The sequence below is a fragment of the Oncorhynchus nerka genome, linkage group LG20, assembly GCF_034236695.1.
Source record: "Oncorhynchus nerka isolate Pitt River linkage group LG20, Oner_Uvic_2.0, whole genome shotgun sequence".
NCBI classification, from domain to species: domain Eukaryota; kingdom Metazoa; phylum Chordata; class Actinopteri; order Salmoniformes; family Salmonidae; genus Oncorhynchus; species Oncorhynchus nerka.
Window position 1 is genome coordinate 85769751 of NC_088415.1, and position 21450 is coordinate 85791200.

General features: G+C 48.0%; 1 protein-coding gene across 1 annotated transcript in view; it reads right to left on the reverse strand.

Moving 5' to 3' along the window:
• Positions 1-21450, reverse strand: part of LOC115103335 (3',5'-cyclic-AMP phosphodiesterase 4B-like) — an 80851-nt gene that overhangs the window by 8476 nt on the left and 50925 nt on the right. Inside the window, exons 9-11 of the mRNA XM_065006092.1 lie at positions 4192-4285; positions 631-836; positions 220-318 (exon numbers count right to left, since the gene is read on the reverse strand). Of these exons, the coding sequence (XP_064862164.1) occupies positions 220-318; positions 631-836; positions 4192-4285 (399 nt within the window). The remainder of the gene's footprint in view (positions 1-219; positions 319-630; positions 837-4191; positions 4286-21450) is intronic.

Here is a 21450-nt window from a genome sequence, read left to right on the forward strand (position 1 = left end):
TACTACAGTAGTGATCATTCAGATTCTCACCCAGAAGATGAGGATACATTAAGTCAACACAGACAACTGATATACACTACTATAGGCTGTGTGCTGGCGAATCACCCCTGGTGTGTGTGTGTGTGTGTGTGTGTGTGCGTGCGTGCGTGCGCCTGCAGGGGAAACACTGCACTCTGACAGTAACGGAAGAGGAAGAAGAGAAAGAGGAAGAACACTGACCTGGAAGATGGTGTACATGGTGCATGTGAGCGGGCGGTTGTGGGAGTGCTCGGCCACCCTGAAGATGTTCAAACCCCACTTGTTGATGTTCTCAAGGTCCTGAGAGAGAGATTCACATTTTCAATTTACCAATCAAAAAGTGCCATTTATTTTGAATGAGTCTTGAATCTGAAGTTCCCTCAATTTCTTAAATTGAATTTAAATAGAATAAACCTCCTCTGGGGTGAATTAAATGAGGTGAAACATTCTGAATGTTGCAGAAAGAAATGGAATGAGTAGAGATGACATGATTCCCTATTCTATATGAAAGACAGTCATACCAGTGCTAGACAATACATTTCTATGTATTGTGTAACAGTGTATCCTCCTGTGCAGGCCCATAGTGTTTATTAATACAGACTTCCCCAGTACCTTAGACAGCAGGTCCTCCTGATCTGTCTTGACCCCAAAGCGGCTGATGCTGCTGCCTTGGAGCCCAGTGGAATGGCTGAGCTTCCGGACCCCGCTGATCTGGGTCAAGGTCCCCTGACCCTCCAGCTGGGTCTGGTGGTGGGGTCTCTTCTTCCACTCTCTGGTCTTGGCCATGGGGCACGGTAATTCCAACTCATTCTGCTTGTCTGCAGGGAGGGAGGGATGGAGGGAGGAAGGTTCAATTACTGCACCGAGAAATGAAAATATAGACTTGCAAACAACAAATGGTGAAGTCATGATCGCAGAGCATAACATTTATATTGATATGTACATTTATAAAGCACAATTTATGTGCATATGGACATCTACCTCGATATGGCACATTAATTTATTATTTAAATACCAACAACAAACGTGAGAGGGATGCTATATATGTAGGATCTTAATTTGACTGGTTTCTCACAGCAGGAAAATAATCCTTCAACAACAGTACATGATGAATTATTGTGTGGATTATAATTCATTTACATTTTTGTATGGGCTGATACATTTTTAAGTGGATATTATACACTTTAGAAGCCTTTTAAACCTTGAATAGTTTGCATTTTCAGCTGTGTAGGAAATCTCCTTCAACAGCAGGGTGATCAAATTAAGATCCAACATCTGTATATGACTATGTATCAGTGGTCTGTATTAGTTTCCTTGCAGACACACATTTCATTTGTCACACCCCTGACCAGACCTTCCTTCCAGTCTACTGATAGTCATTCAATTAGCATGGTAATCAATCCCTTCTACTAGCTCTCACGCATCTCTGCAACTCTCCTTTTCTCTTATCTGTTATTCTCCAGGAAACACCCAGAAGCAAATAGCCAACAAGTAGCAAACACTTTATTAATGACTTATGACGAAGAAATAACCTGTTACAAATCAGCTATTGAGAAATTCCTGGAACTTCCTATAATATTTAATGAGGCATCAATTCCAAGTAGAGTAGTGAATGAATACTGTTGTGGATAAATACAAGTGAACGAATACTGTTATGGATAAATACAAGAAAAGTGATTGAATACTGTTGTGGATAAATAAAAGCCTTTTTTTCCCAAACCATAACAATCCGTAGAAATGTGTCATATTAAGCAGAATAGTTTGGAGGAGGGGCTGGGCAGTATGCAGGTGGCTTGTTGTGGTGGCGGTGAAGTGACCTCTCTTGAGGCGCTACATGTGAGTAACACGTGGTGTGTTGTTTCACACACTACTCTATTCTCTATGAGGCATAGAGATGGTTTGCCTCAACCTGACAGGTGCATGCATCAATGCAGAACACAAAACAATTTTGTATTCCTTCTTTCCCTCTCCCTCTCCCTCTCCCTGCAGTGAGAGAGGGAACACTCCAGAGTCCCTGGGAAGGGTAGAAGGTCTCCCTCTCCCTCTCCCTGCAGTGACAGAGGGAACACTCCAGAGTCCCTGGGAAGGGTAGAAGGTCTCCCTCTCCCTCTCTTTGCAGTGAGAGAGGGAACACTCCAGAGTCCCTGGGAAGGGTAGAAGGTCTCCCTCTCCCTGCAGTGAGAGAGGGAACACTCCAGAGTCCCTGGGAAGGGTAGAAGGTCTCCCTCTCCCTCTCTCTGCAGTGAGAGAGGGAACACTCCAGAGTCCCTGGGAAGGGTAGAAGGTCTCCCTCTCCCTCTCTCTGCAGTGAGAGAGGGAACACTCCAGAGTCCCTGGGAAGGGTAGAAGGTCTCCCTTTCCCTCTCTCTGCAGTGAGAGAGGGAACACTCCAGAGTCCCTGGGAAGGGTAGAAGGTCTCCCTCTCCCTCTCCCTGCAGTGAGAGAGGGAACACTCCAGAGTCCCTGGGAAGGGTAGAAGGTCTCCCTCTCCCTCTCTCTGCAGTGAGAGAGGGAACACTCCAGAGTCCCTGGGAAGGGTAGAAGGTCTCCCTCTCCCTCTCTGCAGTGAGAGAGGAACACTCCAGAGTCCCTGGGAAGGGTAGAAGGTCTCCCTTTCCCTCTCTCTGCAGTGAGAGAGGGAACACTCCAGAGTCCCTGGGAAGGGTAGAAGGTCTCCCTCTCCCTCTCTCTGCAGTGAGAGAGAACACTCCAGAGTCCCTGGGAAGGGTAGAAGGTCTCCCTCTCCCTCTCTCTGCAGTGAGAGAGGGAACACTCCAGAGTCCCTGGGAAGGGTAGAAGGTCTCCCTCTCCCTCTCTATGCAGTGAGAGAGGGAACACTCCAGAGTCCCTGGGAAGGGTAGAATGTCTCCCTCTCCCTCTCCCTCTCTATGCAGTGAGAGAGGGAACACTCCAGAGTCCCTGGGAAGGGTAGAAGGTCTCCCTCTCCCTCTCTATGCAGTGAGAGAGGGAACACTCCAGAGTCCCTGGGAAGGGTAGAATGTCTCCCTCTCCCTCTCTATGCAGTGAGAGAGGGAACACTCCAGAGTCCCTGGGAAGGGTAGAAGGTCTCCCTCTCCCTCTCTATGCAGTGAGAGAGGGAACACTCCAGAGTCCCTGGGAAGGGTAGAAGGTCTCCCTCTCCCTCTCCCTGCAGTGACAGAGGGAACACTCCAGAGTCCCTGGGAAGGGTAGAAGGTCTCCCTCTCCCCCTCCATGCAGTGAGAGAGGGAACACTCCAGAGTCCCTGGGAAGGGTAGAAGGTCTCCCTCTCCCCCTCCATGCAGTGAGAGAGGGAACACTCCAGAGTCCCTGGGAAGGGTAGAAGGTCTCCCTCTCTCTGCAGTGAGAGAGGGAACACTCCAGAGTCCCTGGGAAGGGTAGAAGGTCTCCCTCTCCCTCTCTCTGCAGTGAGAGAGAACACTCCAGAGTCCCTGGGAAGGGTAGAAGGTCTCCCTCTCCCTCTCTATGCAGTGAGAGAGGGAACACTCCAGAGTCCCTGGGAAGGGTAGAAGGTCTCCCTCTCCCTCTCTATGCAGTGAGAGAGGGAACACTCCAGAGTCCCTGGGAAGGGCAGAAGGTCTCCCTCTCCCTCTCCCTGCAGTGACAGAGGGAACACTCCAGAGTCCCTGGGAAGGGTAGAAGGTCTCCCTCTCCCCCTCCATGCAGTGAGAGAGGGAACACTCCAGAGTCCCTGGGAAGGGTAGAAGGTCTCCCTCTCCCCCTCCATGCAGTGAGAGAGGGAACACTCCAGAGTCCCTGGGAAGGGTAGAAGGTCTCCCTCTCCCTCTCCCCCTCCATGCAGTGAGAGAGGGAACACTCCAGAGTCCCTGGGAAGGGTAGAAGGTCTCCCTCTCTCTGCAGTGAGAGAGGGAACTCTCCAGCAGACCAGATCAGACTGGTTTGAAACTAGTGCAGAGCAACTCCACACGATACCCCACTCTGCAACATCTCTTTCTCTCTCTGTCCCTCCAGCCTTTCCCCTCCTCCTGCTTAATCAGGTATTCCTTCTTTCTCATTCTCTCGGTGGAGAAGCCAATAATAGCCAAAACATCCCCATTCAGGTCGAGGAGGAACATTTATTGTCCATCAGCACAGCAGTGGAATAAATAATATGTGTTATTTAGTTTCAAGTGTACTTGTACTGTATGTAATAGTGTGTGTGTGTTGACTTACCTAGGAAGGTGTTGGAGATGAACTCTGACACCTGGTTGCCGGAGCGACTCATCTCCGACAGGTGCGTCAGCTCCCGGTTCAACATCCTCTTGAACTGGGGAGACACAAAATGACACAACACCATGTTAGATAGCCATTTAGACTCTGTATCTCAGTTGGTAGAGCATGGAGCTTGCAATTCCAGGAAAGTGGGTTCGTTTCCCGGGCCTACTCGTATATAAAATGTATGCACGCATCACTAAGTCACTTTGGATAAAAGCGTTTACTGAAATGGCATATATTGTTGTTATATTATTATATAGACTGTATGAAAACCAATAGGAAATGAGGACAACACTAGGTTAGATACACGACACGTACACCAGCGTTTCCCAAACTCAGTCCTCGGGATCCCAAGGGATTTAAATCAGCTGATTTAAATCATCAACTAATCATCAAGCTTTGATAACTGCTGTGTTAGACCAACAAGACAATGAACTGAGTAACATGAAAGGAAACCATTTAACTGTAGATATACTGCATATAGACCAACAAGACAATGAACTGAGTAACATGACCGGACACCATTTAACTGTAGATATACTGCATATAGACCAACAAGACAATGAACTGAGTAACATGAAAGGAAACCATTTAACTGTAGATATATTGCATATAGACCAACAAGACAATGAACTGAGTAACATGACCGGACACCATTTAACTGTAGATATATTGCATATAGACCAACAAGACAATGAACTGAGTAACATGAAAGGAAACCATTTAACTGTAGATATACTGCATATAGACCAACAAGACAATGAACTGAGTAACATGAAAGGAAACCATTTAACTGTAGATATACTGCATATAGACCAACAAGACAATGAACTGAGTAACATGAAAGGAAACCATTTAACTGTAGATATACTGCATATAGACCAACAAGACACTGAACTGAGTAACATGAAAGGAAACCATTTAACTGTAGATATACTGCATATAGACCAACAAGACACTGAACTGAGTAACATGAAAGGAAACCATTTAACTGTAGATATACTGCATATAGACCAACAAGACACTGAACTGAGTAACATGACCGGACACCATTTAACTGTAGATATACTGCATATAGACCAACAAGACACTGAACTGAGTAACATGACCGGACACCATTTAACTGTAGATATACTGCATATAGACCAACAAGACAATGAACTGAGTAACATGACCGGACACCATTTAACTGTAGATATACTGCATATAGACCAACAAGACAATGAACTGAGTAACATGAAAGGACACCATTTAACTGTAGATATATTGCATATAGACCAACAAGACAATGAACTGAGTAACATGAAAGGACACCATTTAACTGTAGATATACTGCATATAGACCAACAAGACAATGAACTGAGTAACATGACCGGACACCATTTAACTGTAGATATATTGCATATAGACCAACAAGACAATGAACTGAGTAACATGAAAGGACACCATTTAACTGTAGATATACTGCATATAGACCAACAAGACAATGAACTGAGTAACATGAAAGGACACCATTTAACTGTAGATATACTGCATATAGACCAACAAGACAATGAACTGAGTAACATGACCGGACACCATTTAACTGTAGATATACTGCATATAGACCAACAAGACAATGAACTGAGTAACATGAAAGGACACCATTTAACTGTAGATATACTGCATATAGACCAACAAGACAATGAACTGAGTAACATGAAAGGACACCATTTAACTGTAGATATACTGCATATAGACCAACAAGACAATGAACTGAGTAACATGAAAGGACACCATTTAACTGTAGATATATTGCATATAGACCAACAAGACAATGAACTGAGTAACATGAAAGGACACCATTTAACTGTAGATATATTGCATATAGACCAACAAGACAATGAACTGAGTAACATGAAAGGACACCATTTAACTGTAGATATATTGCATATAGACCAACAAGACAATGAACTGAGTAACATGAAAGGACACCATTTAACTGTAGATATATTGCATATAGACCAACAAGACAATGAACTGAGTAACATGAAAGGACACCATTTAACTGTAGATATACTGCATATAGACCAGCAAGACAATGAACTGAGTAACATGAAAGGACACCATTTAACTGTAGATATACTGCATATAGACCAGCAAGACATCTAAAAGGGGAAACAGAAAATGACACGACACCGTATTAGGTATACTCAATGGAGACCAACAGGATATGGCTGTCCCGGGGGTAGCATAAAGAGTTTCCTGGAACTTTCCGTTGACATGGGAGTATTGGACCCCAAGGGAATAGGCTTGTTTGTTTGATACCATATAAGGATGATGTCTTCTTATTGGGTATAGGCTTTATGACAGACCTGTTTTGAGATATTTGGTAAACAAATCAACCATTTCTAGATAAACATGTACAGCATAGGGTCAGATTCAACCAAACTACTGCAGTAGGTATTCAACCAAACTACTGCAGTAGGTATTCAACCAAACTACTGCAGTAGGTATTCAACCAAACTACTGCAGTAGATATTCAACCAAACTACTGCAGTAGATATTCAACCAAACTACTGCAGTAGATATTCAACCAAACTACTGCAGTAGATATTCAACCAAACTACTGCAGTATGTATTCAACCAAACTACTGCAGTTGGTATTCAACCAAACTACAGCAGTAGGTATTCAACCAAACTACTGCTTCTCTCTCTCCCTCCCTCCTCTCCCATTCTCCCTTTCCTTCTCTCACCCCCTCCTTTCCCTCTCTTACCCCCTCCTTTCCCTCTCTTACCCCCTCCTTTCCCTCTCTTACCCCCTCCTTTCCTTCTCTTACCCCCTCCTTTCCCTCTCTTACCCCCTCCTTTCCCTCTCTTACCCCCTCCTTACCCCCTCCTTTCCCTCTCTTACCCCCTCCTTTCCCTCACTCCTCACTTTTAGTCCCCAACAGACACAGTCTTCATTCGTCTTAATATGTCTAGCGCCATCAATGTTTACTGTTATTTTATATCCATTGAGAAGTATGGGGTGTTGTTAATGGAGTTACCAGACTACTTGTTTGTTTTTCACTACAAACACTGCAACACAAGGAGAGAAAGATGGTGGGAGGGAATGAGAGGGCTGGGTAGAGGGAGAAAACACAGGTCTCACAAATCAGCAACAACCAATTACACGACAACCTGAAAGCCATGGCAACAGAATCACGTGCACTGCACAGGTGCTCTCACAGAGGTCTTCCCTCCAAACACATTTACATTACATTTAAGTAATTTAGCAGACGCTCTTATCCAGAGCGACTTACAAATTGGACACATCACGCTCACACGCACGCACACATTACACAGCTGAGTGAAGCCACTGCAGGTCCTCCAGCCATTGCAGGTCCTCTAGCCACTGCAGGTCCTCTAGTCTGCAGGTCCTCTAGTCTGCAGGTCCTCTAGTCTGCAGGTCCTCTAGCCACTGCATGTCCTCTAGTCTGCAGGTCCTCTAGTCTGCAGGTCCTCTAGCCACTGCAGGTCCTCTAGCCACTGCAGGTCCTCTAGCCACTGCAGGTCCTCTAGCCACTGCAGGTCCTCTAGTCTGCAGGTCCTCTAGCCACTGCAGGTTCTCTAGCCACTGCAGGTCCTCTAGTCTGCAGGTCCTCTAGCCACTGCAGGTCCTCTAGCCACTGCAGGTCCTCTAGTCTGCAGGTCCTCTAGCCACTGCAGGTCCTCTAGTCTGCAGGTCCTCTAGCCGATGCAGGTCCTCCAGCCACTGCAGGTCCTCCAGCCACTGCAGGTCCTCTAGTCTGCAGGTCCCCTAGTCTGCAGGTCCTCTAGTCTGCAGGTCCTCTAGCCACTGCAGGGCCTCTAGTCTGCAGGGCCTCTAGTCTGCAGGGCCTCTAGTCTGCAGGTCCTCTAGTCTGCAGGGCCTCTAGTCTGCAGGGCCTCTAGTCTGCAGGGCCTCTAGTCTGCAGGGCCTCTAGCCTGCAGGGCCTCTAGTCTGCAGGTCCTCTAGCCTGCAGGTCCTTTGCTTCATCTGAATCTCTAAATTTGTGTCTGTACACGTGTCTACTCTGTGTGTCTTCTATTTATACGTTTATTTCATTGACACTACTTAACTTCAATCCAAATATGAGAAGTAATATGGTCATCTGAAAAATAGCCAATCAAATACCCTGCAGCTAATTTACACAATCTAAGAGGTTCTAGTTGTTTCGGGTAAAAAAAGCGCTCCTCTTTCAGCATTGAATGGCCGTCATACTGTTATTTCCCCTTGACTGGAACCTGAACACAACCTTCAGTGCAAAAAAAAAAAGAAGCCCGTCCGTCTTTCATAAATCAACACTTTGCCCTCACTCAACTACAAACCCAACTGTCAGAGACAGTGCATAAATCAACACTTTGCCCTCACTCAACTACAAACCCAACTGTCAGAGACAGTGCATAAATCAACACTTTGCCCTCACTCAACTACAAACCCAACTGTCAGAGACAGTGCATAAATCAACCCGTTGCCCTCACTCAACTACAAACCCAACTGTCAGAGACAGTGCATAAATCAACACTTTGCCCTCACTCAACTACAAACCCAACTGTCAGAGACAGTGCATAAATCAACACTTTGCCCTCACTCAACTACAAACCCAACTGTCAGAGACAGTGCATAAATCAACACTTTGCCCTCACTCAACTACAAACCCAACTGTCAGAGACAGTACATAAATCAACACTTTGCCCTCACTCAACTACAAACACAACTGTCAGAGACAGTGCATAAATCAACACTTTGCCCTCACTCAACTACAAACCCAACTGTCAGAGACAGTGTATCAATCCAAAGAAACCCCATGAAACTTCCCCAACTGGAAATGTTGAAATCCTAAACGGATATTCAGTAGTCATATAGACATACAGTAGTCATATAGACATATAGTAGTCATATAGACATACAGTAGTCATATAGACATACAGTAGTCATATAGACGTACAGTAGTCATATAGACGTACAGTAGTCATATAGACGTACGGTGGTCGTATAGACGTACAGTAGTCATATAGACATACAGTAGTCATATAGACATACAGTAGTCATATAGACATATAGTAGTCATATAGACATATAGTAGTCATATAGACATACAGTAGTCATATAGACGTACGGTGGTCGTATAGACGTACAGTAGTCATATAGACGTACAGCAGTCATATAGACGTACAGTAGTCATATAGACGTACGGTGGTCGTATAGACGTACAGTAGTCATATAGTCGTACAGTAGTCATATAGACATACAGTAGTCATATAGACGTACAGTAGTCATATAGCGTACAGTAGTCATATAGATATACAGTAGTCATATAGACGTACGGTGGTCGTATAGACATACAGTAGTCATATAGACGTACAGTAGTCATATAGACATACAGTAGTCATATAGACGTACAGTAGTCATATAGACGTACAGTAGTCATATAGACGTACGGTGGTCGTATAGACGTACAGTAGTCATATAGACGTACGGTGGTCGTATAGACATACAGTAGTCATATAGACATACAGTAGTCATATAGACGTACGGTGGTCGTACTGACATCTGTATGTACTATATGTTGACACAGGATGACAGGAATATGAGTGTGTTCGATAGGACACAGTGTGTTCGATAGGACACACTACTCAACGTGCGCCATCACTCACACATCCTGTTTTGTTGGACTGGGGGAACACACTCTTGTGAGACACTTGTGGACACACACTCTTGTGAGACACTTGTGGACACACACTCTTGTGAGACACTTGTGGACACACACTCTTGTGAGACACTTGTGGACACACACTCTTGTGAGACACTTGTGGACACACACTCTTGTGAGACACTTGTGGACACACACTCTTGTGAGACACTTGTGGACACACACTGGAAACAATACCTTGTTGTTTGGAGCTGCCAGAAATGGAGTGTACATTTGAGTCCTGAATAGTAACACAGTGTTAAGTGAACATACAGTATGTCATAACACACTGAATAGTCCACAAGTGCATTATTCAAAGTAGGCAGTGCTAAGGTGTGTGCCACTGCAGGCTATGGAAAAACCTCAGAGCTTTCAACAGGCTCATTGTTGCAATAATGTCAATGTATTCTTTTCACATAACCCCTATCCATTCCACACAGTACATTATGTTGTGTGCATGAATGCACATTGATAGTTTCCCCCTTACATTGTAGGCTATAGCGCGTTGAGTGTCTGCGAAAGACTGGCATGTTCAATGACTACTCTTCTTATTAACTGGTGAACAAGTTTTTCCAAGTTTGAAACACAATATGAGATTATGTTCCGACTGGCCCCGGTCTTCAAAACATAACCGTTGTGTGACTGACTGACCCTCTAGCTAGAAGAAAGACACAAAATCGGAAACGCAGAATCTAAATCCCTGGACGTAGCCTAATGCCAACCCACTGAGAAGTTCTTTGGTATTTAATAGAAGATATAATCTGTTATTATGCAATTGATTACAATATGATCCATGAATATAAAAATCAAAGCCAACAGACAAACTATTGTACTTGAATGGACTTCAAAAGACCAACGTTTAAAGTGAAGTGAACGTTTTAATTAATTATAATGGCAGCACAAGTGTATGACCCACATCCATTCATACAATCTGACAATGCACAAGTCCCTACTTTTGTACAAGTTGTTTTAAGCAATTTCATAACTTAACTGGAATGAGAGTAGAGACTCTAGCAAAACAAACTCACCTGTTTCCAGTGCGTAAGCATCCCAAAGGATTTCTCCTTGGTCTCAGAGCAGCATAGCCCCATTCTTGCAAAGGCAATGCCACACGTACAGTATAAACTTCACAAAACTTGAAACTTCACAAAACTTCTCTGAAATACGTGAGCGTGTCTCTGTTTATCTTTTTGTGTCTGCTTCCTCTCTATTTTCAAGCCGATTCTCTTCTGGCGACAGTTGGGAAAATAAAGGGATAAAACCTGACTGTCTGGCTGGCCCACACAGTGACTAAGATAAACAACTCCTCACTCTATCATAGTGTAGCGCCATGCCTGTTGCCAACCCCTCCCTCCCTCCCACTTCCTCCTTGGGTGATAATTCACTGGTAAGATCCCAGCCTCCTGACAATGCCTCTGGCATTGGTCCACAGAATCAGCACACCTAACTAGACGAAACACACCACACCTAACTAGACTAAAAACACCACACCTACGAAGACTAAACACACCACACCTACGAAGACTAAACACACCACACCTAACTAGAATAAACACACCACACCTAACTAGAATAAACACACCACACCTAACTAGACTAAACACACCAAACCTAACTAGACTAAACACACCACACCTACGAAGACTAAACACACCACACCTAACTAGACGAAACACACCACACCTAACTAGACGAAACACACCACACCTAACTAGACGAAACACACCACACCTACGAAGACTAAACACACCACACCTACGAAGACTAAACACACCACACCTACGAAGACTAAACACACCACACCTAACTAGACAAAACACACCACACCTACCTAGACTAAACACACCACATCTAACTAGACTAAACACGCCACACCTAACTAGAATAAACACACCACACCTAACTAGACTAAACACACCACACCTACGAAGACGAAACACACCACACCTAACTAGACTAAACACACCACACCTAACTAGAATAAACACACCACACCTAACTAGACTAAACACACCACACCTAACTAGACTAAACACACCACACCTACCTAGACTAAACACACCACACCTACCTAGACTAAACACACCACACCTACCTAGACTAAACACACCAAACCTAACTAGACTAAACACACCACACCTACCTAGACTAAACACACCACACCTACCTAGACTAAACACACCACACCTACCTAGACTAAACACACCACACCTACCTAGACTAAACACACCACACCTACCCAGACTAAACACCACACCTACCCAGACTCAACATATAGACCTAGATCTGTAATGTAGGTCAATTCTCTCATCTGTGTCAGTAATTCCGTCATTCACCGTGGCACATGAGTTCGAGTTTCCTACCGGCACTTGGATGCAACACTAGCCTGCAAAGCCACTCTCGCTAACATCATTCAGATGGCTGTGTTTGTCTAAGGCCCAGAGTTGACCAGAGCTAACGTCAGTATGGACGTGTTGGGAACTTAATGACAGTAGAACGGAAGCTATAGGCCTGTGTGGGCCAAGCCTAGGATACATGTCCTTGGACATATATACGTGTGTTTAGCAGATGTTATTGCGGGATAAGCGAAATGCTTGTGTTTCTAGCTCCGACAGTGCAGTAATATCTAACAACCACAGGGTGGCGCACAATTGGCCCAGCGTCGTCCAGGTTAGGCCGTCATTGTAAATAACAATTTGTTCTTAACTGACTTGCCTAGTTAAAAAAAAGGTTAAATAAATAAAAATCTTTAACAAATTCACAACATATTCCCAATACACACAAATCTAAATAAAATAATGGAATTAAGAATATATAAATATATGGATGAGCAATGTCAGAGCGGCATAGACTAAGATACAGTAGAATAGGATAGAATACAGTACATACATATGAGGTGAGTAATGTCAGAGCAGCATAGACTAAGATACAGTAGAATAGGATAGAATACAGTACATACATATGAGGTGAGCAATGTCAGAGCGGCATAGACTAAGATACAGTAGAATAGGATAGAATACAGTACATACATATGAGGTGAGTAATGTCAGAGCGGCATAGACTAAGATACAGTAGAATAGGATAGAATACAGTACATACATATGAGGTGAGTAATGTCAGAGCGGCCTAGACTAAGATACAGTAGAATAGAATAGAGAATATACATATGAGATAAGTAATGCAAAATATGTAAACATTATTAAAGTGACTAGTGTTCCATTTATTAAAGTGGCCGGTGATTCAAGTCTATGTATATAGGGCAGCAGCCTCTCTGTGCCAGTGATGGCTATTTAACAATCTGATGGCCTTGAGATAGAAGCTGTTTTTCAGTCTCTCAGTCGCAGCTTTGATGCACCTGTACTGACCTCGCCTTCTGGATGATAGCGGGGTGAACAGGCAGTGGCTCGGGTGGTTGTTGTCCTTGACATCGGGTGCTGTAGCTGTCCTGGAGGGCAGGTAGTTTGCCCCCGGGATAATGGTGTTGATGTGAGCCATGACCAGCCTTTCAAAGCACTTCATGGCTACAGACGTGAGTGCTACGGCTCGGTAGTAATTTAGGCAGGTTACCTTAGTGTTCTTGGGCACAGGGACTATGGTGGTCTGCTTGAAACATGTTGGTATTACAGACTTGGTCAGGGACATGTTGAAAACGCATTTGAAAAGAGAACAAATGCTGTTTGATCTGCATCACTGGTTCATACTATGAGATATCTGAGTAGCGAACAAACACATGCCATGTGTAGCACTGGGGGAGGTTGCACCATTCTCAACTTCCATATATCAACACTGGGGGAGGTTGCACCATTCTCAACTTCCATATATCAACACTGGGGGAGGTTGCACCATTCTCAACTTCCATATATCAATACTGGGGAGGTTGCACCATTCTCAACTTCCATATATCAACACTGGGGAGGTTGCACCATTCTCAACTTCCATATATCAATACTGGGGAGGTTGCACCATTCTCAACTTCCATATATCAACACTGGGGGAGGTTGCACCATTCTCAACTTCCATATATCAATACTGGGGGAGGTTGCACCATTCTCAACTTCCATATATCAATACTGGGGGAGGTTGCACCATTCTCAACTTCCATATATCAACACTGGGGAGGTTGCACCATTCTCAACTTCCATATATCAATACTGGGGAGGCACCATTTGCACCATTCTCAACTTCCATATATCAATACTGGGGGAGGTTGCACCATTCTCAACTTCCATATATCAACACTGGGGAGGTTGCACCATTCTCAGGTTGCACCATTCTCAACTTCCATATATCAACACTGGGGAGGTTGCACCATTCTCAACTTCCATATATCAATACTGGGGAGGTTGCACCATTCTCAACTTCCATATATCAACACTGGGGAGGTTGCACCATTCTCAACTTCCATATATCAATACTGGGGAGGTTGCACCATTCTCAACTTCCATATATCAACACTGGGGAGGTTCCACCATTCTCAACTTCCATATATCAATACTGCACCATTCTCAACTTCCATGGGGAGGTTGCACCATTCTCAACTTCCATATATCAACACTGGGGGAGGTTGCACCATTCTCAACTTCCATATATCAATACTGGGGAGGTTGCACCATTCTCAACTTCCATATATCAATACTGGGGGAGGTTGCACCATTCTCAACTTCCATATATCAATACTGGGGGAGGTTGCACCATTCTCAACTTCCATATATCAACACTGGGGGAGGTTGCACCATTCTCAACTTCCATATATCAACACTGGGGGAGGTTGCACCATTCCCAAACTTCCATATATCAATACTGGGGGAGGTTGCACCATTCTCAACTTCCATATATCAACACTGGGGGAGGTTGCACCATTCTCAACTTCCATATATCAACACTGGGGGAGGTTGCACCATTCTCAACTTCCATATATCAATACTGGGGGAGGTTCCACCATTCTCAACTTCCATATATCAATACTGGGGGAGGTTCCACCATTCTCAACTTCCATATATCAATACTGGGGGAGGTTCCACCATTCTCAACTTCCATATATCAATACTGGGGGAGGTTGCACCATTCTCAACTTCCATATATCAACACTGGGGGAGGTTGCACCATTCTCAACTTCCATATATCAACACTGGGGGAGGTTGCACCATTCTCAACTTCCATATATCAATAAAGACTACGTGGCTCACAAGAGGACTCATCTGACTGGGGATTTGAACCTGCGACCGTCTAGCCTCCACTTCCCGGTCCTGTTCCCAAAGCACTGGACTTGGGTTAACCGGCAACCATCCATCTTAAATGCCTTTGAGTCACGGTCAACAATGGCTCCCTGTGCCATTTCTAAACATTGAGTACTGAATGTTGTACTGGCGCATGTTCAGGGTCTCTGCGCTCATTGTGTTGAATCCCAGTGACGTTAATAATGGTAGCGGGAGGCCCAGTGACGGTAATAACAGTACAGGGAGTCTGTAGGGACTCCTGGCCATTGTAGTCTGGTGGCCTGGCTGGGAGAAGAGAACGGAGAGGGGGGAGAAGGGGAGGGAGAATTTGGGAGGAGGGGAGGGAGAAGATGGAGAAGTGGAGGGCGAAGAAGAGGAGGGAGAAGAGGGGGAGAAGAGGAGGGAGATAAGGAAGTAGAAGAGGGGGAGAGGGATAAGAGGAGGGAGAAGTCGGGGGAGAGGGATAAGAGGGAGAAGAGGAGGGAGGAGAAGGGGGAGAGGGAGGAGAGGGAGAAGAGGAGAGAGAAGAGGGGGAGAGGGAGAAGAGGGAGAAGAGGAGAGAGAAGAGGGGGAGAGGGGAGAAGAGGGAGAAGAGTTGCACCATTCTTCCATATATCAATACTGGGGAGAGAGAAGAGGGGGAGAGGGAGGAGAGGGAGAAGAGGAGAGAGAAGAGGGGAGAGGGAGGGAGAAGAGGAGAGAGAAGAGGGGGGAGAGGGAGAAGAGGGGGTAGAAGAGGAAGGAATAGTGGGGCGAGAGGGAGAAGAGGAGGGTGAAGAGGAGGGAGTAGTGGGGGAGAGGGAGGAGAGGGAGAAGAGGGGGGTGAAGAGGAGGGAGTAGTGGGGGAGAGGGAGGAGATGGAGAAGAGGGGGTGAGGGAGAAGAGGGAGGAGAGGGAGAATAGGGGTAGAAGAGGAGGGAGTAGTGGGGGGGGAGAGGGAGAAGAGGGAGGAGAGGGAGAAGAGGAGGGTGAAGAGGAGGGAGTAGTGGGGGAGAGGGAGGAGAGGGAGAAGAGGGGGTGAGGGAGAAGAGGGAGGAGAGGAGAAGAGGGGGTAGAAGAGGAGGGAGTAGTGGGGGAGAGGGAGAAGAGGGAGGAGAGGGAGAAGAGGAGGGTGAAGAGGAGGGAGTAGTGGGGGAGAGGGGGAGGAGAGGGAGAAGAGGGGGGTGGGAGAAGAGGGAGGAGAGGGAGAAGAGGGGTAGAAGAGGAGGAGTAGTGGGGAGAGGGAGAAGAGGGAGGAGAGGGGTATAAGAGGATGGAGTAGTGGGGCAGAGGGAGAAGAGGAGGGTGAAGAGGAGGGAGTAGTGGGGGTAGAAGGAGGAGAGTGAGAAGAGGCGGGTGAGGGAGAAGAGGGAGGGAGGGAGAAGGGAGAAGAGGAGAGAGGGGTAGCAGAGGAGGGAGTAGTGGGGGAGAGGGAGGAGAGGGAGAAGAGGGGGTTGAGGGAGGAGAGGGAGAAGAGGGGTAGAAGAGGAGGGAGTAGTGGGGGAGAGGGAAAAGAGGGAGGAGAGGGGTAGAAGAGGAAGGAGTAGTGGGGGAGAGGGAGAAGAGGAGGGTGAAGAGGAGGGAGTAGTGGGGGAGAGGGAGGAGAGTGAAAAGAGGGGGTGAGGGAGAAGAGGGAGGAGAGGGAGAAGAGGCAGGAGAGGGAGAAGAAGAGGGGGTAGAAGAGGAGGGAGTAGTGGGGGGGAGGGAGAAGAGGGGGTAGAAAAGGAGGGAGTAGTGGGGGGGGAGAGGGAGGAGAGGGAGGAGAGTGAGAAGAGGGGGGTAGAAGAGGAGGGAGTAGTGGGGGGAGAGGGAGGAGAGTGAGAAGAGGGAGAAGAGGATGGAGAAGAGGGGGAGAGGGAGAAGAGGGAGAAGGAGTAGTGGAGGGAGAGGGAGAAGAGCAGGGTGAAGAGGAGGGAGTAGTGAGGGGAGAGGGAGAAGAGGGGGGTGAGGGAGAAGAGGGAGAAGAGGGGTAGAAGAGGAGGGAGAAGGGGGTAGAAGAGGAGGGAGTAGTGGAGGGAGAGGGAGAAGAGGGGGTAGAAGAGGAGGGGAGAGAGGGAGAGAAGAGGAGGGAGAAGAGGGGGAGAGGGAGAAGAGGGAGAAGAGGGGGAAGAAGAGGGGGAGAGGGAGAAGAGGGAGAAGAGGGAGAAGAAGAGGGGGGGAGAGAGGGAGAAGAGGGGGAAGAAGAGGGGGAGAAGGATAAGCAGAGAGAGTGGTGGGGGAGGGGAGAGGAGGGGAGAAGGATAAGCAGAGGGAGTGGTGGGGGGGAGAAGAGGGGGAGAAGGATAAGCAGAGAGAGTGGTGGGGGGAGGAGAGGGGGGGGGGAGAAGAGGAGAGGGGGGAGAAGGATAAGCATAGGATAAGAGCGTCTGCTAAATGACTTAAATGTAAATGTAAATGAGTGGTGGGGGGAGGGGAGGGGAGGGGAGAGAAGGATAAGCAGAGGGAGTGGTGGGGGGAGAGGGGGGAGAGGGGGAGGAGAGGGGGAGAAGGATAAGCAGAGGGGTGGTGGGGGGGGGAGGGAGGGAGTGGGGGGGGAGGGGGGGAGGGGGAGAAGGATAAGCAGGGGAGTGGGGGGGGGGAGGAGAGAGGGGGGAGAAGGATAAGCAGAGGGAGTGGTGGGGGGGGGGGAGGAGAGGGGGAGAAGGATAAGCAGAGGGAGTGGTGGGGGGGGAGGAGAGGGGGAGAGGGGAGGAGAGGGGGAGAAGGATAAGCAGAGGGAGTGGTGGGGGGAGGAGAGGGGGAGTGGGGGGAGGAGAGGGGGAGAAGGATAAGCAGGGGGAGTGGTGGGGGGAGGAGAGGGGGAGAAGGATAAGCAGGGGAGTGGTGGGGGGGGGGGGAGAGGGGGAGAAGGATAAGCAGAGGGAGTGGGGGGGAGTGGGGGGGGGAGAGGGGGAGAAGGATAAGCAGAGGGAGTGGGGGGGGAGGGGGAGAGGGGAGAGTGGGGGGAGGGAGGGGGAGAAGGATAAGCAGAGGGAGTGGTGGGGGGGGAGGAGAGGGGGAGGGGGAGAAGGATAAGCAGAGGGAGTGGGGGGGGGGAGAGGGGAGGGGGGGAGGAGAGGGGGGAGAAGGATAAGCAGAGGGGGAGTGGGGGGGGGGAGGAGAGTGGGGGGAGAGGGGGAGGAGAGGGGGAGAAGGATAAGCAGGGGGAGTGGTGGGGGGGGAGGGGGAGAGGGGGAGAGGGGGTGGGGGAGTGGTGGGGGGGGGAGAAGGATAAGCAGGGGGAGTGGTGGGGGGGGGGAGGAGAGGGGGGGAGTGGTGGGGGAGGGGGAGAAGGATAAGCAGGGGGAGTGGTGGGGGGGAGGAGAGGGGGAGAAGGATAAGCAGAGGGAGTGGGGGGGGAGTGGTGGGGGGGAGGAGAGGGGGAGAAGGATAAGCAGAGGGAGTGGTGGGGGAGGAGAGGGGGAGAAGGATAAGCAGGGAGTGGGGGGGAGTGGAGGGGGGGAGGAGAAGGATAAGCAGAGGGAGTGGTGGGGGGAGGAGAGGGGGAGAGGGGGAGGAGAGGGGGAGAAGGATAAGCAGAGGGAGTGGGGGGGGGGAGGGGAGAGGGGGGAGAAGGATAAGCAGGGAGGGGGGTGGGGGGGGAGGAGAGGGGGAGAAGGATAAGCAGAGGGAGTGGTGGGGGGGGGGGGAGAGGGGGAGAAGGATAAGCAGAGGGAGTGGTGGGGGGGGAGAGAGGGGAGAGGGGGGGGGAGGGGAGGGGGGAGAAGGATAAGCAGAGGGAGTGGGGGGGGGGGGGAGAGGGGGAGAGGGGGAGAGGGGGAGAGGGGGAGAAGGATAAGCAGAGGGAGTGGTGGGGGAGAGAGGGGAGAGGGGGAGGAGAGGGGGGGAGAAGGATAAGCAGAGGGAGTGGTGGGGGAGGGGGGAGGAGAGAGGGGGGAGGGGGAGGAGAGGGGGAGAAGGATAAGCAGAGGGAGTGGTGGGGGGAGGAGAGGGGGAGGGGAGGAGGGGGAGAAGGATAAGCAGAGGGAGTGGTGGGGGGAGGGAGGGGGGGAGGAGAGGGGGGAGGAGGGGGAGGAGAGGGGGAGAAGGATAAGCAGAGGGAGTGGTGGGGGGGGGAGGAGAGGGGGGAGAGGGGGAGAGAGGGGGAGGGAAGGATGGGGGGAGGGAGGGGGTGGGGAGGAGAGGGGGGAAGGATAAGAGTGGTGGGGGGAAGGGAAGAGGGGGAGGAGAGGGGGAGAAGGATAAGCAGAGGGAGTGGTGGGGGGGAGGAGAGGGGGAAGAAGAGGGGGGAGAAGGATAAGCAGAGGGAGTGGTGGGGGGAGGAGAGGCTGTTTATGTGGTCAGGATAAAGAGAGACAAGAAACTTTGTCATGGTCACGGTCACCTCTCATCACGGTTAGGGCCCCCCACCTGCTGACTGCAGCTCCACTGTAATGCCACTGTTTGTAGGCCAGTTAACTCAGAAGTGGGCCTCCCAAGCTGAATCCTTTGGTCGCCATACAGTCTCCTCTCTGTTGGAGTTTGCAGTGCTGTTCTACACTATATGAGAGTAGGATAATTGTAAACATTATTGGAGGCCAGTTTCCCCTCCTACAATGTAAAGTGTGGAGAACTTTTAAAATCATTATTCATTATTCCATTGCTATATGGCTTACCAACACGGCAATCAACTGTAACAGCGAGCCTAGCACCCTACTGTCAAACCAGACGGAACTCTCCTATGCTGACTTTCATGATAGTTCAATCTAAAACCCGTTAGAAATACCAGAGTTATACCAAGAAAGGTCAAGGTTTCGGTCATGAATTTCAACAAAGGTTTTAGCCGTTGACTATTGTCTGGCTAATATGAGCTTTCCCAGACGCGAGGAGGTCTTCAGACAAAAACACCTATGGCCTAGTGACGTAGACATTCTAGAAACAGACACACAGAATGTCACGCACAATAGGGACTCTATTCTTCATTATTTCATGCAGAGCTGTATGTATAATGGGTGAATGACAGTCTTACGCAGAAAAGACAACAAATGGACATATTGGTATTCAGATAGGCGTCTTACTCAACGAGAACAGTAGTCTATGGTCCTCTATGCAAACTAACCACTGTTTACTCATTTTACAGGAGAGCCATAAAACGCCAGTAGCCGTTGACACACACAACCACAGGATGCTAGACGCTTTGCAACTACGTCAATGTTAATCAGAGCAGTCTTCATATTGCACACATTGCACAGTGAAGACTAACAAAGACCTTTTGTGCTGTCGCCAAGCAGAAGTCACATTAGTCCAATATCATCTCAGCCATAGTCTCATCTAGTTTCTGTTTACTGATGAGCTACGGATCACATCACCCAATATCATCTCAGCCATAGTCTCATCTAGTTTCTGTTTACTGATGAGCTACGGATCACTGATGAGCTACGGATCACTGATCACCCAATATCATCTCAGCCATAGTCTCATCTAGTTTCTGTTTACTGATGAGCTACGGATCACATCACCCAATATCATCTCAGCCATAGTCTCATCTAGTTTCTGTTTACTGATGAGCTACGGATCACATCACCCAATATCATCTCAGCCATAGTCTCATCTAGTTTCTGTTTACTGATGAGCTACGGATCACATCACCCAATATCATCTCAGCCATAGTCTCATCTAGTTTCTGTTTACTGATGAGCTACGGATCACATCACCCAATATCATCTCAGCCATAGTCTAAACACACTTCGATGGTTCCTTTCAAATTGTGTTGTGGTAAGTTTGTGTTGTTGTAAGGAGTACGTTTGTGGTTGCATTATGGTCATGTTGAGTTGCAATTATGTTGCAGTCAACACAACTGCAACTCAACGTGTTATGTTGGGAGGGTGTATGGGTGTGTTGTGGTTTCGTCACGTTCATGTTGTGGTTGCCATTACGGTCAAGTCGTGTTGTGGTTTCGTCACGTTCATGTTGTGGTTGCCATTACGGTCAAGTAGTGTTGTGGTTTCGTCACGTTCATGTTGTGGTTGCCATTACGGTCAAGTCGTGTTGTGGTTTCGTCACGTTCATGTTGTGGTTGCCATTACGGTCAAGTCGTGTTGTGGTTTTGTCACGTTCATGTTGTGGTTGCCATTACGGTCAAGTCGTGTTGTGGTTTCGTCACGTTCATGTTGTGGTTGCCATTACGGTCAAGTCGTGTTGTGGTTTAGTGTTGTGGTTTCACGTTCATGTTGTGGTTGCCATTACGGTCAAGTCGTGTTGTGGTTTCGTCACGTTCATGTTGTGGTTGCCATTACGGTCAAGTAGTGTTGTGGTTTCGTCACGTTCATGTTGTGGTTGCCATTACGGTCAAGTGTTGTGGTGTTGTGGTTTCGTCACGTTCATGTTGTGGTTGCCATTACGGTCAA